General features: G+C 52.6%; 1 protein-coding gene across 1 annotated transcript in view; it reads right to left on the bottom strand.

The window, feature by feature from the left end:
* PLXNA2 (plexin A2) overlaps positions 1-15016 on the bottom strand; it is a 207745-nt gene that overhangs the window by 69452 nt on the left and 123277 nt on the right. Inside the window, exons 5-7 of the mRNA XM_082704152.1 lie at positions 6251-6351; positions 2574-2697; positions 719-872 (exon numbers count right to left, since the gene is read on the bottom strand). Of these exons, the coding sequence (XP_082560278.1) occupies positions 719-872; positions 2574-2697; positions 6251-6351 (379 nt within the window). The remainder of the gene's footprint in view (positions 1-718; positions 873-2573; positions 2698-6250; positions 6352-15016) is intronic.

Here is a 15016-nt window from a genome sequence, read left to right on the forward strand (position 1 = left end):
TGAGACACCCGTCACTGAGACCCAGCCACCACCCCCACCCCTTAGGGGAAACGGAATGAACCACATCCCACGGAAACCCTTGCTTTGGCGAGGCATGTTCAGTTACTGAAAGACTTCAGGAAATATGAGGCCCGAACCCCTCAAGCCCCCAGTTCCATGGGGAGAACCCCACTGGAAATCGCTGGCTGGAGCCACTGCCATTCCTAGAAGGGAAGGGAAATCTGGGAAAACTCTGCATATGGGCAGATTTAACTCAAATGGGAGCAAAGGTTTTCCTTCTTCCTGAATTTTGCTTTGGGCCATGACAATTAGCTTTCAGGCTCAAACGAGCTGTATGAGCCCATGTTAGCATCTGTGATATGAAGGCTTGGTCAGGCAGCTTTTGTGCTGGCGCTCCCACCCTGCCCCCTCTGCCCTCTGTGCATCACCCCATCCCCCGGGCACTCTACTCTTGACCATTCTTTTTTTTTTTTTCTTTTAAGATTTTATTTATTTGACAGAGAGATATAGCAACAGAGGGAACACAAGCAGTGGGAGAGGGAGAAGCAGGCTTCCCGCTGAGCAGGGAGCCTGATATGGGGCTGGATCCCAGGACCCTGGGACCATGACCCAAGCCAAAGGCAGATGCTTAAAGACTGAGCCACGCAGGTGCCCCTACTCTTGACCATTCTGGTAGGGCAGCCCCTGGCATGTGACTCTCGCAGCACACACTTCTTACCTTGATCCAGAGGGATGCCTGGGACATCCTTGGGTCCTGGTGAGATGCAGATGACCTGGCTCCCAGACACTTGTCCCTCCACCTCGGTCAGGTTCCCGAAGGCACAGGAGATGCCCACAGACAGGTCGGGGGCATCACTCACAACTAGGCTGAGCTGTGGGAGGAGCAAAAAGCCTCAGGAGGAAAGAGATGACACCATAGGAAGAGAGAGTTCTAGGGCCTCTGGGGACTAGGGCTCCGGGTCTAGCCCTGCTGTGGCCTGCTTGCAGACTCATGGCCCCCAAGCTCATATCTAAGGAAGGACATTGGTCTAGTGATCCTCTGACTTTGACACAGAGTAATTACTGGAGTGCAGAGTTGATGGCTTTTATTAATATCACTGAGTTTAGTTTTCAGTCTTGGCCAGCCTCATAAAGGACTGGGTGAAGGGCCCTTAGAGGGAAAGGTACCAAAATTCCTCTGACTCTTGTCATTCTGACATGAAACCATGACCCTGGAAAGCAAGTCTTGAGCTGAGCCCTTTGCAAACAAGCTGTAACGCTGGCTTACCAATCTGGAGGGTTACTGGGTTGGTGGGCAACAGCTAGCCCTCTCCCTGGCTACGATTCAGCGGCTGCTTATCAGGATGGCAAGTGTCCTAGAGTTTCTGCCTCTCTGTGCCCCCAACCCTAGGTGCCCTGCTTGCTGACAGTCCCTGCCCAGTAGGGCGGTGGCTTCCAAAGGAACTGTGGGGACCAGAGAAAGCAAGGAATGTGGACACCAATAGCTCAGTCATCTGCAGTCATCTGCTGCCTCTGGGTTCCAATGATCTAGACCAGCACTTTCCAGCTTTTTCAAGTTTGCATACCCTCCTCTGAATGGTAAAAATACCACTGAATGCCAGAAATGAGTTTGTCCACAACACAATAGAATATCTAAGTGATATTTGACACAATAGGTAAAAAATGCGCCTGGCTTCCTCTAGCAACAGGGGGTGACCATAAGCGTGCATGGCAACAATACCCCGCCCCACCCCCGCCAGCCTCCAAGTCGGGAACCACAGTGTACATAGGTCTCCCATTGTCTTCCCACCAACACCTGGCTCTATGTGGCTTCTCACTCACAGTGAGTGTCACCTAGCCTCTCCAAACATTTGTTTGCTGCTGAATCCCTGCCCCAGTTTCGTTTCCATGGGGCCAAGAGACTTAGGTACAAACTCCCCTATTTGTTCCCTCGGCTCCGTGGGAGCCAAAACCTCCTGGTGGGGATGAATGAACAGAAATCTTGGAAGGTTCATTAACTAATTAACATCCGTAAATGCTCATAAAACCTTCAGAATGAAATAATCGTGCAGGGCCTAAGGACATGAAATATTTGGGGTTGTACCCTGACAGGTGGTTAAGGGCTGTTTTAGTCTCTTTAATATCACTTTAAGTACATACTGACTGTGACTTAAGCCTCGGTCTCTGTCTCTGTCTCTGTCTCTCCTCTCTCTGTCTCTCTCTCACACACAGAGGCAACTCTAAGGTCTGTGTGAAAAACCGCATGAAGTGGAGGAATGTAAACAGAGCATGTAACAAACAATGTGTTATTTAGTATCGGATCACACTATGTTGTAGATGTTTGTTACTAAATGCAGAATCTAGATTTACAAAACAGATCAATGGGTAATGAGTTTCCCGGGAGTACAGAGAATGACTGTGCCCTTTACAATAGGAACTACCATTGGTTTTCTATAAACACAGCATTTCCTTGGAGTGTTTAAAGTGAGAGCCAGTGACAGATATACGTGCACGTGTTGAAGGAACACGCGCACACCACGTGCGTGCTCCGTGCCCTCCCCTGCCCCCTGCGGCCCCCAGGAGGTGTTCCTTACCCGCCGGCTGTGTTCAGACACTGAGATGCTGCTGGGCTGCACCTCAAGGCTCATGCACTGGCTGATGCTGGCCGCAAATCGGTTGGGTTCCCAGGCGCGCTGGCACTTGTCCCTGCGGGAGCACCTGCCAGGGACACACATTTATAAGAGGTCAGGCCTCTGAGACCCATCTGCTGGGCTCCACGGTTCCCTGGCGGTTTTAAGAGCAGTTTTCTGCTCTGAGGCTCTTGGCTTGTCTTCTACTTATGCTTTTCACTTAGCCCAGAGGGCCTGGGTGACTCCCAGATGGTCCTGATCACAGTTAAACACAGACTAAGAGGAAGTGGGACTCACCCCCAACATGAGTGGTACAGTTTAGACATAAAGAATAGCACCTGGGGCCGCCTGGGTGGCTCAGTCGGCTAAACGTCTTTGGCTCAGGTCATGATCTCAGGGTCTTTGGTTCAAACCCCATGTCAGGCTCCCTGCTCAGTGGGGAGTCAGCTTCTCCCTCTCCTCCACGCTCCTTCTCTCTCTAGTTATCTCTGTTGCTATCTCTCTTCTCTCAAAAAAAATAAATAAATAAATAAAATCTTAAAAAAAAAAAAAAAAAAGAATAGCTCCCGATAGATAGCATCTTTACAGGTTGTGTGGTGAGCAAGGGCGGCAAGTCTGGGGAATGAGAGGGGTAGCCCCAAAAGAGGCTAAGCATGTGAGCTCTGGGGCCCGGCTGCCTGGATGCTTCCCTCCTTCCCCCAGGCCACGGCATACTACGGTGTCCCTTTGGGCAAGTGACTTAATATCTCCGTGCCTCAGTTTCCTCAACCATAAAATGGAGAGGATGGTGATAATACCCTACCTCACAGGGCTGGCGTAAGGATTAAATACATGAGTACTTAGAAAATGGCTTTTGGGGGCACCTGGGCAGCTCAGTTGGTTGAGCCCCCAACTCTTGATGTCGGCTCAGGTCATGATCTCAGGGTCCTGGGATCACACTCCCCCTGCTCCTTTGCTCTTACGCGCTCTCTCCCTCAAATAAATAAATAACTCATTAAAAAAGAGAAAATGACTTTTCAGCCCTTATAATAATGTTAATGATGATGACTATTCACGTTATCATTCTACCCCCAAAAGGTGTCCAAGGCAGGACAGGTCTTCACTGAGTGGGACGGCCTGCAGGAGAGCCTGTGGCTGGACTAATGACTCTCTGAAGGCAGGGACCATGTTTTATTCATTGAGATGGTCTCCCTGTCACATGCTGTATCTTAAATAAATATCTGCACTGTGAAATAACGCCTGGAGACAGAGAAGCAGACTGGGGTGGGTGGGGGGGGGCTGCCTTCGCCAGAAAGCTGTGCGGCCGGCCATCTCTCCCGACAGCTTCATCTCGGCCCCGGGGCGGCAGGTGGGCACGGGGACGCCTGCGAGCCGGGCATCTGCTGGCCACCCATGTCACAGGCGAGCACATTCCAGGGCTGGTGCTTCTCCAGACCAAATCCCCCCCCCCCCACATGCCACAAGATGCCACAATCCGTCAGTGATTCCCCCCCACCACCTCCCCCTCCCCCGCCCCTCCCTGCTTCCTTTCCAAGCACATAATGGATCTAAATATGAATGCTGTCAAAGAAAAGAATTATTGAGGTTTAAGTGAATCCTTAAGATAGCTCTAAAGTGAGCTCTTGACTGGGGCCTTTATCTCATTGACTCACTGAAATGGCTCTTTTTTATCATACTATTTATGGCAACAGCCCTAACAGAGATAAATAGCCTTGGAGACAATAACACACTTGCAAGAGCCAGGCACACAGAAGAGACAGGAAGGTTTCAAATCCCCCCCCACCCCCCAGACCTAAAGCCTCTTCAGCAATCTCCCTGGGCCTCCGTTACAGTCCAGTGTGCGGGCCTGGGAACTGGAACTGGGCCCATCAACTCCTTCCCACCCAGGCAGGCCGCGGGTGGCAGGTGCGAGGGCATGGCGGGGGCCTGCTGACCGCGAGGAGGACCGAAGAGCAGCAAGCTCTGGGCACGAAGAGGAAAAAGCTTGTTTCTAAGGGCTCTTGACAGGCTGGAGGGAGAGGTGTGCCCCGCAGGTGGGAGGGATTCTCGGCCACAGGTAAGGAGCTCAGAGGATGGAGGAAATCGCAACCTATCCTGATGTGGCAGCTCAGGGGTTCTAGAAGCCACAGCCCACCCAGACAGGAGGAAGACAGGGGTGGTGTGGGGCCGCCGGGAGACTCCAGCACTGTGACAGATCAGTAGGCTCAAGCATGAGCTGGGGAACACGGTTGTCCTTGCTGGTAAATCAATGACAATCCCCCATCTGTAAGGGGTGTTCCACCTGGGAGAAGCGCCGAGTGCACCCAGGCTGGGTGGGCAGCGCAGGGAGCAGGGAGTGGGCAGGTAGCCTTGGGCACTCTGCAGGGGGCAGGCAGCCCTCAGGGTCCCTGATGAGGAAGAAATCCTCCTGATGAGAGAGGCCGGTCGGCACCACAGAGGGGAAACGCAGGGGTGGCCACATCAGCCGTTCCTGTGCTCAGCAGCAGCTGCACCCCTTGTCTCACTGGCCCCGCAGGAACGTTTTCTGCAAAACTTCTTGAAGAGCCTTTTACCTCCAAACCCAAGCCGGGAACCCAGTATTTGTGGGCTTAAATCCAGTCCAGATTTTGCATCTGTGAGGCGCCTGCTTCCCTCCCTCCCTCCCTAGGCCTTGCAACACCTGCCACAGAGGCGGGAAGCCAAGAGCTATTGTGCAGGACCCTGAACTCTGGCCCTCCGCCTCCGCCTCCACCCCAAACCTCGCTCATTGCATGGAGATGCTCTGCCGGCTGGCAGCGAGCCAGGGAGCTTCCAAGTCCATTGGGGAACAGAATTCCTAGCCAGCGCCTGCCTTTTGGTTTTCACCCTCTTCTCTCCCTCTGGGGCCCTTCGAATTAGGAAGTTTAAGTGTGATTTTGCATTTCTATTGAGCTGGTAGTCAAGGGGCCGGGTGTATCTGAATAGGGGTGTGAGGCTAGTTAGAGTGAGACACAGACTTCTTGAAATCATGAATTAATGCGGCCAGAAGGGTCCTCCCAAAGGTTCAGAGTTCATAATAATTACTTTGATTTGTACAGCCTATTCTGCGATTCCTTATTTGCAAAGCATTTTATTATTTCATTTAATCCCCACAGTGTACCTGCGAGGTAGGCATTATCCCTATTCAGCGCTGGGGGAGTGAGGCCCAGAGCGGTCAGCGGACCATCCAGGGTCACACAGCAGCTCACTGGAGTCCAGATCCCCCACCCCCAACCCCACCCTGGCGCAATGCCATCTGCACGCGGGCGGCAGGTGGCAGGATGCACTGAAGAGTTTCTGGGGAAGCTGAGAGAATGCTAGAGCTTCACTGGTGAGTTCTTTTGGTGCCACTACCCTTCCCGGTATTGACAAGGTTGCAGACTAGGGAGCAGCCAGGAGGGCAGAATTTGGAAGTGAAATGAGAGGCAAAGGCATGATGCTGGGAAAGAAGGACCCCCACCTGCCTGCAGCCTCTTTTCCTGCTCTCCAACCTGGATGTGAATTCCTGGAAATTCCTCACACACTGGAAACCCCGGTCACATCCTCATCAACAGTCCCAGGAAAGCACCTGGTCATCAACAGTCCCAGGAAAGCACCTGGTCATCTGCATTCCAGGCTCCTTTTTGGAACGATCCCCAACTTACATGTTGTGCAGGGAGCACCAGCCACAGTGAGGGTCCCCCGAGCTCAGACACTCTCCACAAGTTGTGTACTGCTCACAGGATTCCACAGGGACCCTGGTGATCTGGCAGAGAGAAGAAAGACAGCACAGTTAGATCAGGGAGCGAGGACTGGCTGATGTGTGTTCGGACTCACCTACACTACTCCCACCGGTAGTGGCACTGTCCCCGCGGTTAAAGAGGGGACACTGGGGGGCGGGGGAATCAATGGTCTCTCTCTCATCCGTTTGCCTGGTGCAAGGTGGGGTTACAGCTAAGGGGAATGTGTTTCTGGGGGTGGCCAGCCCAAGGCTCCTTCTTGCCTTCACCAGGGGCAGAAGCATATCTTCCTCTCTCTGTCTGCCCGCCACTCACGTCCTTCGAGAGCTGGCCAGGCTCATGAAAATGGTGACCTCTGCTAAAAGCCCACTGAATGCCACCAACTTGTCTCTGAAGGGCTTTCAGCTGGACTTGGGCAAAGACACCTTGCCCGCACAGAACACATTTGAAAAGGGAGAGAAGGAGAAACTTTTCCTATCTAATAACATTCATCGTATGGCACAGTCTCTCTACATCCAACCTAACATACCACCTGGATCCAATTATCCCATTCTCTGATGTCTGCAAGCAATTTTTTTCTAGTAAATCTTCCATCCTTTTGAAAAGTCTGGTTAAATGGGAACATCCACAGAGATGAGCTGCCTGATTCCGTCTTGCTGGGGAAAGTGGGAATTTGCAGATCAAGTCCCTCCCCCCCACCCCAAGGGTGCAGCCAGAGAGAGCTCCCGCCAGTTTCCCTGTGAGGCCCTGCAGGGCCTTGAGAAGGGCCTGTGTGGACCCGAGACCACCACCTGCCCAGTATGTGTGACATTCAGGTAAAGGGGTCTGAAGATTGCCTTCTTCCATCTGCAATGCTCAGTACCGCTGCTGGTTGGGGCAGGAGGCTGATGGGCTGCAAAGCCATTTGCTGGGCTGGGGCTGAGTTCTCCTTCATCAGAGCGGAGAGGTCCCCCACCCACTGGATGTGTAAACCAAGTGCAAACACACAGCCTGGGGTCCAGCCACACGCTGTTCTGCCTCAGGCAGAGGGACAAAGGATCTGCTGGGGACACTTTCACAGCATGCTCCTGAGAGGATGGGGAGAAGTTTAACACGCTTATCTAGCAAATGTTTATCAGTTGTCACTACAGCGAGGCTCCAGGGCTACGTCAGAGGGAAAGACTAGCCATCAGGCCACGGGTCCTGCTCCACGGAGATCAGAGTCCATGTGGAGTTGGTAATTGCAAAGCTGGAGCTCCTCGCCTGGGACAGGCGCCACCGTAGAGGAGGGGTGCCCAGGACAAGGTGTGGGGGGAAGAGGCCATTGGAGAAAGCCTGAGTCAGGGGAGGAGAGCGCTGGTGCAGAGACGCGGAGGGGCACAGCACAGTGAGCTGTTATCATGAGCGAAAGTCATTAAGGACAAGTTCAGCAGAACTCAAGGGTATTGCCTGGCTGGGGCAGGGTGAGATGTCATGGGACATACGCTGGGGCCAGACGAGGTCTCCTGCACACGTCCCGGGAAGCTCCCTTTCTTGGTTGGGTGCTCCCCATTCTCACCACATCGTAACACCTAACATTGCATCACAAGGCTTTTCTATAAGCGGGTGGACACAATCAGCTTTAAACAGTCCTAACTTCCTTTTAATCACAAAAATAATGCAGGAAGGATAATAGTAAAATCTGGCAGTTCAGTTTAAGAAACTAGTCCTGGGAGAGTGCAAGCCAGTCTGAAATAGCCTCCAGGTACCAGACCCGAGGGTGTGAGTCGAAGCCTTGTCTGTGGTGTGCCCTGATGGCTGACAGAACAGCTCAAGGGGCTGAACTGCCCCTGGGCCGCAGGAACAGACAGGGTATCCGGGCAGAGAAAGGCCGCCCCACACCGGGAAGCGCCCCGCTCAGGTCTCTACTCCAAGAGTGGTGCTGTTCAACCAAGGGTCCTTCGTGGAAGAGTGGTCAGGGCGGGGTGGGATCCCCACGCGGTGTCCGAGGGTGCAACTCACGGACCTGGGATGCCTGTTCACATCCAGAGAGATGAGTCTTGGGGTGCCTTCCCAGTGTCTGAAGGGCAGCTGTGTGGCCACAACAGGACTCAGGGGTGAAAAGTTTCAGGAAAGCCCAGCCAAGGAAGGTCAAGGTCGTCCAATAACATTCAGCCCTCGCTTTGGCAAGGAACTCCCGTCTCTGGGATGGGAAAGTGAGTCAAGGTGACAGGTGTCTGGAAGGCTGCGAGAGGGATTTCTGCCCCCAGAGGGAGGCTGCCTTTGTCCTTTACACTCTGCTCTATTTCTTGCAGCTGACCTAACTCTTCCCTGAATCTGCTCACGATTCCTGCCCCGAACGACTTGGTACAGTTGAAAGAGACCATCCAGGAGTGCCAGGGGGCTCAGTCGGTTAAGCGTCTGACTCTTGATTCTCACCCAGGTCATGATCTCAGGGTCCTAAGATGGAGCCCCACATCAGGCTCTGTGATGGGGGTGAAGACTCAGACGATTCTCTCCCTCCCTTTCCTTCTGCCCCTCCCCCTGCTCGTGCACGCTCGCACGCTCTCTCTCTTTCTCAAATAAATTAATATATCTTTAAAATAAGTAAATAATAAATAAATAAATAAACAAACAAATACATAAATAAATAGAAGAGACCATCCAGCCATTGCTACCAGCCACTGGCATCATTACATTGCCTTAAGAAACAACCTTGACCTCTAGGACTTATGGCCTATGACTCCTCCAAGGAGCACCTTTCTGAAAGCCTGCCTCTCCTGGGCCTGGATCTCTAAGCCTTCCAGGATCTCTGCAACCCCACAACACCAGCGGGCTTCTGCCAGGTCCCTCCAACGCGCCCCCTGAGGCCTGGGCACCATTGCAGCCCAGGACCCAACCTTCCTTTCTTGGGTTTCGGGCTCCGTGTGAGTGATGTCTGCATCTGGCTGGAAATTAAAACAACTGTCTGCATTGCATTCGGCCCGTCTGTCAAAACACAGCCCGGCTCTCAGCAGCTGGGAAAGACGGCCCTGAATGGGAGCAGTGTCTCCAGCAACAAAGCCCACTTTCACGCCAAGTGCCACGGAGATAGTGAGAACCCTGTTCTTCTCCAAACATGAAACCAATAGCACAACTATTTTTCCTGTTTCCTGGGCCCTCCTGGTGGGAATTTCTCTCTCTCTCTCTCTTTTTTTTTTTTATAATGCACTGAGTTGAAGAGCAAAGTGAAACAGGAAACTTCTGGGGTGGGGGGTGGTTCTAAAACTTGAATCATCCCCTCCTCCAAGAGCTACTGGGCAGGCACAAAGCAGAGGCAAGAAATGTCCCTGGGACTGACATGGAGATCCTCCATGTCAGATGTTTCTGTGGGTTCTCTGTCTTTCCCATATTCACGAGTTCTCGTATTCATTCATCAACCCATAGTCACTGATTCATTGATCACACCCCTACGTACAGATAAGGGCCAATGCTAGGCACTTCAGGGGAATAAAAACAACTGCACCTTAAGACACAGCCATCAACTTCAAGTTGCAAACAGGCCAGCCGTGAAAAGACAAGAGCGTGATGTGTGCTCTAAAGCACTGTAAGAAAGCTGAGGGGATTCAGAGCGAAGAGAAAAAACTTTTCATGTCTGCTGTGTCTAACGCGATAGCCACTAGCTCGTGTGCTTATAAGCACCTGAAACGTGGATTCTAAGAGGTGCTCTAAGGACACAAGGCACCCTGGATTTTGAGGATTTTGTATGGAAAAAAAAATGTTATCACATGAATACTTTTTTATTGACACGTTAAAAATGGAAGTTTTCAGACAATGGGTTACATAAAATCCATTATAAATATAATATATAAATATATAATATATAATAAAATTTATATATAAATCTTTTTAAAAGTATATAAATATAATATATATAATATATAATAAGATTTATATATAAATCTTTTAAAAAGTATGTAAATATATAATTATATATATATATAATATATAATAAGATTTATATATAAATCTTTTAAAGGTGTAGCTGCTAGAAAAGTGAACATTTTACACAGGGCTTGCATTTCCGGCTTGCATTCTGTTTCTATGGGCCCGTGCAGCTCTGGGTGGGCGTTCCGAGCAGGTTTTGTGACAAAACAAGGCATGGGCCTGGGTCTTGAAGGGTGAATCATATGGACACAGAAGGAGAGCGCCCCAGGTGGGAAGAGCTTCCGCACAAACGGAAAAGCAGAGTTTCTTCAGCAAACCTTGCGTGAGAGCCGGGGAGCGGTGGGTATATATCTGGAGAGGCGGGTTTGGCTTAAGCTGGGAAGGAGAGGGCAGACCACGGAACTGGGGACGTATGAAGTTTCTGAGCTCTCTAGACTACCATGGCTTCGCCAGAAGAATGTCCTCCAGAAAGACAGGGTCCAGGAGCTCTCACGGAGGAATGGCTCTCCAGGCATGGTCCTGGACCCAGCACTGTTGGCATTACCTGTGAGGTTATGAGGCACGAAAACCCGGAGCCCACTGAGTCAGAAACTCTGGAATGGGGTCCGAGTGGTACTTCTAACAAGCTCTCCAGCCATTCTTACCACTTAAAGATTGGGAACTGCTGGTACAGATAACCTCACTCCTTGGGTCTTTTTAAATGTCAGGTTCCCCAGGCCAGGAAGAAAGGGAATAAAACTTGACTTAGGGGCAGTGGAAGGAATGAGACTGCTTTAGGGGAGTGGGAGAAGGAGGTAATCTGGGGACTGCTTTGGGCCCAGGGAGAAACCAGCCCAGACAGCTCTGTCTCTGGAGGCCCTAAAGGACCAAGTTTGAACGTCTGAAATCCAGATGCTTGGCCCTGCGTCCTAGGTGACAGGCAGGCACGTGCTCTAGGACCGGGCAGGGTGGGGCAGGATGGGGTGGGGACCGACGTGGTCTCCAGCAGCTCCAGAAGGAGCCCGAGCTTCCTCCTGAGAACTGCCATCGAGTCGGGCGCAGCACTTTGTCGGGGCTGACTCAGAGTTTAATGGGACACTCTATGACGCTGTAATTAGTGTTTGTTTATTATGATTGCATTTTAATTATGCCAGAGGCTCGCCCACCCCCTCGGCTGAGTGCTGGGATCCAAGGGTAGCTAGGCTGGGAATGAGAAGCCTGCGTCGGAGGATGCCCTCCTCCTGACCCGTCCACCGCCTTCTCCCCGGGAGCGCGGAGCTGCTCCGGACAGCTTCCACGCTCGCGCTCCGCATTCTCTGCTGCTTGATCTTAGGTCTCGTAATTATACCTCTAATGAATATAACTGTCCTATTAAGTCATTTACTTAAGACATACTCTTAATTAAAGGTGACTCATACTGTGTTCCTGGCCCCTCTGGCCTTGGGGCCCTGCATCTCGAGTGTCTTCCTTGGCCTGATTCAGCAGGACTGGAGCTCTGTGTAAGAAGGGATCTGTGGGGCTGTGCAGAGATTAGGGTGGCTCCCCCCATTCTCCCTCTTCTTAGCATCCCGTGTAGTCTCACAGGGCGGGAGGCCCAGCCTGGCCAGGAACATGACATCAGAGTCTTACTGGCTCAGGTGACAAGTCATGGAGGGAATGGCTGGAATCAACTTTACGCCTCGAGATCTGGAAGAACATGGCAGACCCGCTGGGGTGTGGAGCACCCGGGGTGAGGCCAGGAAGGCGTCGGAGGCCCCGGACAGGCAGTACCTCAGGTACCAACACAACATCACTCTTCAGAGTTGTCCGGGGGTAGGCATAGGAAACAGAGCCCTTTGCCAAGTGAGCTTGGGGACAGAGAATCAGTGCCATGTCTCTGCCGCTGGAAAGGAGCAACATGGTTCTGAGAACCCAGATGGGTCTCCTGGAGAAAGATCTGTGGTGAAGCAGCACAACGCATGGGATTCTGACAACCGATTGTGCCCGGGCTCCCTGTAGTCCTTAAACCCTTCCTGAGCGTTTGTGTTGTGTTACACTCTCTGCTGGTCACTGGGGCCGTATTCTCTGCCTTCCTGGAGTTCTTGGTTTGTTTGAGGACAAACCCAAGGAAACATACAATCTCAACACAACGGGATAGATGTCACAAGAGAGGGAGAACCAAGAGACCGTCGTGGCTTAAAGGACAGAGAGCAGAGGTTTGCCTGGTTGGGGCAGGAGGGGGCATGGCACTCCGTGGTCCCGAGGCCCTGCGGGATTCCTCTGCAATCGTGCAAGAGAGATACAGAGGGAACAGGAGAAAATCAGGGAAAGCTGTTCTCCAGGCTGGTGGGGCCCCTCGGAGAATGAGCATTTAATCCCCCTCTTCCCTGGAATCTGTTGCCCCCCGGCCCCCGCCAGATGGTACACCTGTCCCCACACGTGTTCCCAGCCTCCTGACACAAGGAAAGAAACAGAGGCCTTCTCAGTGGCCAGGAGCCAGGTGGCGGGGTGGGAGGTGGCGCACACAGCCTGGCTGGGGCAGGCAGTTGGTCTGATCAACAGCCTCGCCGTCCCCAGGGCCAGGGCAAAGCGCACAGCAGCTGAAACCCAACTGTCCCCTGAGCCTTGCTCCTTGCCTTCATACCTCCTTTAGGTGGTCCCACCAGCTGGCCCTCCCTCCCCTTCCACTTAGGAAGGTCTCAGCCCCACTTTCTCTTTTTTCCCCTGTGCAAGCCTGTTTTCCAGCAAAGCGCGATGCTCTCGTTCATCCACGGCCGAGGGCAGTCCGAGGAGAGCCGCGGCCGGGCCCGGCACGTGGACTGACTTGCCATCCAGGGCACTGGCTCCCTGCACGAGGGGAGGGTCTGAGCTTTTCTGAGTGCTTTCACAGGCTTTATCTCCTTTGATCTGCACAGCTCCCCAGGGAGGAAGACAGGGTGGCCATTGTTAGGTATTATGATTCCCATTTGATCCACTAGGAAAGAGAGGCCCCCAAAGGGCTTAGCCTCTGCTCCGTCTGGTGGTGAGTGGCAAAGTGGCTCCTCCATGGCCCATGCTGGTGACATCCTGTCAGGGAGCTTTCTGAGGATGGGGGAACGGGAGGTTCAGGGGACAGTTTCAGCAGACAAGGTTGGAGGTGAGCCCAGAGCCGGGTTTAGGAGGCAGGCAGGAACCCGAGGGGACGTAAGCCTATGGCTTCTCTGTCCCTGCAGTTCTGCGTAGCTTGTTGGTACCCAGTAGTTGCTCATGGGGGGATTGGCGGGTGGGTGGAGTCTTTCTACACAGGCTTTCCCCAAACTCCATCAGCCCCATGGCAATGGGTACAATCGGCCTCGAGATGCCTGAGTGCTCAGGGCTCTGTCCTTCCCTACCTACCAGACGGGGCCAGGGTTCAGAGTCCTCACTGGGAAAGGGACACGGGCTGCTGACCCAGTGCCCAGCCCAAGCCAGAGTGGACCCTCCAGGGACAGGAAAGGCTGCACCAGCTCCTGATCGGCCTTGTACTCCATCGCCTACGGTTCAGCAAGTTTCCATGGGAAAAGACAGCTTCTCCCTCCTGTCCTTTCAGGCCAAGAGCTTCTTTCTTGCCTACTGGGTACCTGAAGCCACATCTTCATCTAAACTTCCCTGCTGGGAGTGGGTGGGGGCAGAGGTATGGGGCAGCAACGAGACCCCCTCTTTGGATCTGTTCCCCAAGGATGGAGGGGTGAGGAGGCAATAGGGGGTCTCCCGCTGAAGGCTGGCAGGCTCCTGGCTGGCACCACCCGGCTCTGAGCTGAGCAGTTAGAGGCCTGCAAAACAGCACAAGGCAGCAGGAATAATAACAATGATAGATTTCATTTATCCAGTGCCTACTGCATGCCAGGCACGTGGTACATAGTATCTCACTTAATCCTGTGCCAACTTCGCAGGCAAGGTATTCTCAGGCTTTACTTATTAGGAAACAGTCTCGGGGCAATAACCCACCCAAGATCACATGCCTTGCAGGGAGGGGGCAGGCACAGAGCTGGAGACCAGGTCTGTCTGACTCCCGGGCTGAGGGGTAAAATGGAGACAGGCCACCCTGAAGATGGAAGGCCTTCCCTCTCCTGAGGCCGCTCCAAGGGCTGGCTGTCGGGGCTGCCTTTCTTTCTCCTAGAAATCAGGTGCCAGCCGCAGTGCCTTGCCATGTTCTTGGACACTGCGATCGCAGACGTAGAATGGTTCGATTTAAGGTTTTTAGACTTTAAGATGGCGTGAAAGCAATATGCATGCAACAGAAACCGTGTTTTGAATTCTGAATTTGGATCCTTTCCCAGGCTAGCAGTACGTGGTACGAGGCTCTCTCGTGCTTCGGGCGGCGGTGGCAGTGAGCACAGCGCCCAGTCAGCCACGGATCCCAGAGGCAAACAACCCGTGTACTTCACAGCATTCTATGCTCACAGGACCATGCTGCTTTTCCCTTTCAGTACAGAATCCAGTCCATTACAAGAGCTAGGCAATGCTTTCTTATCAAACAGGCTTTGTGTTCTACAGTTTTGGTCCATCTGTAGGCTAGCGTTAAGTGTTTCGAGCACATTTAAGGTAGGCTAGGCTCTGCTATGATGTTGGTAGGCTAGGTGTAGGAAATGTGTTCCAGCTTACAATGGTTTCATGGGGACGTCTCCCCATTCAAAGTCCAGGAAGATCCGGACAATCACCCATCTGATCACTGCATGCCTCTTAGCTCATTTTACTCTCCTGCTTGCTGGCAATGAGTCCAATGGCAAATCCAGACCTAGTCCCAACAAAAGGGTGCAGAGAGGGAGAGAGGCTGGTGAAGGGGAAAGAGCCCCTACTAGGTTCTTTTTCAAGCTGGCCAGAACCCAG

The sequence above is a fragment of the Mustela nivalis genome (genome assembly GCF_964662115.1).
Source record: "Mustela nivalis genome assembly, chromosome: 16".
Lineage (NCBI taxonomy): Eukaryota > Metazoa > Chordata > Mammalia > Carnivora > Mustelidae > Mustela > Mustela nivalis.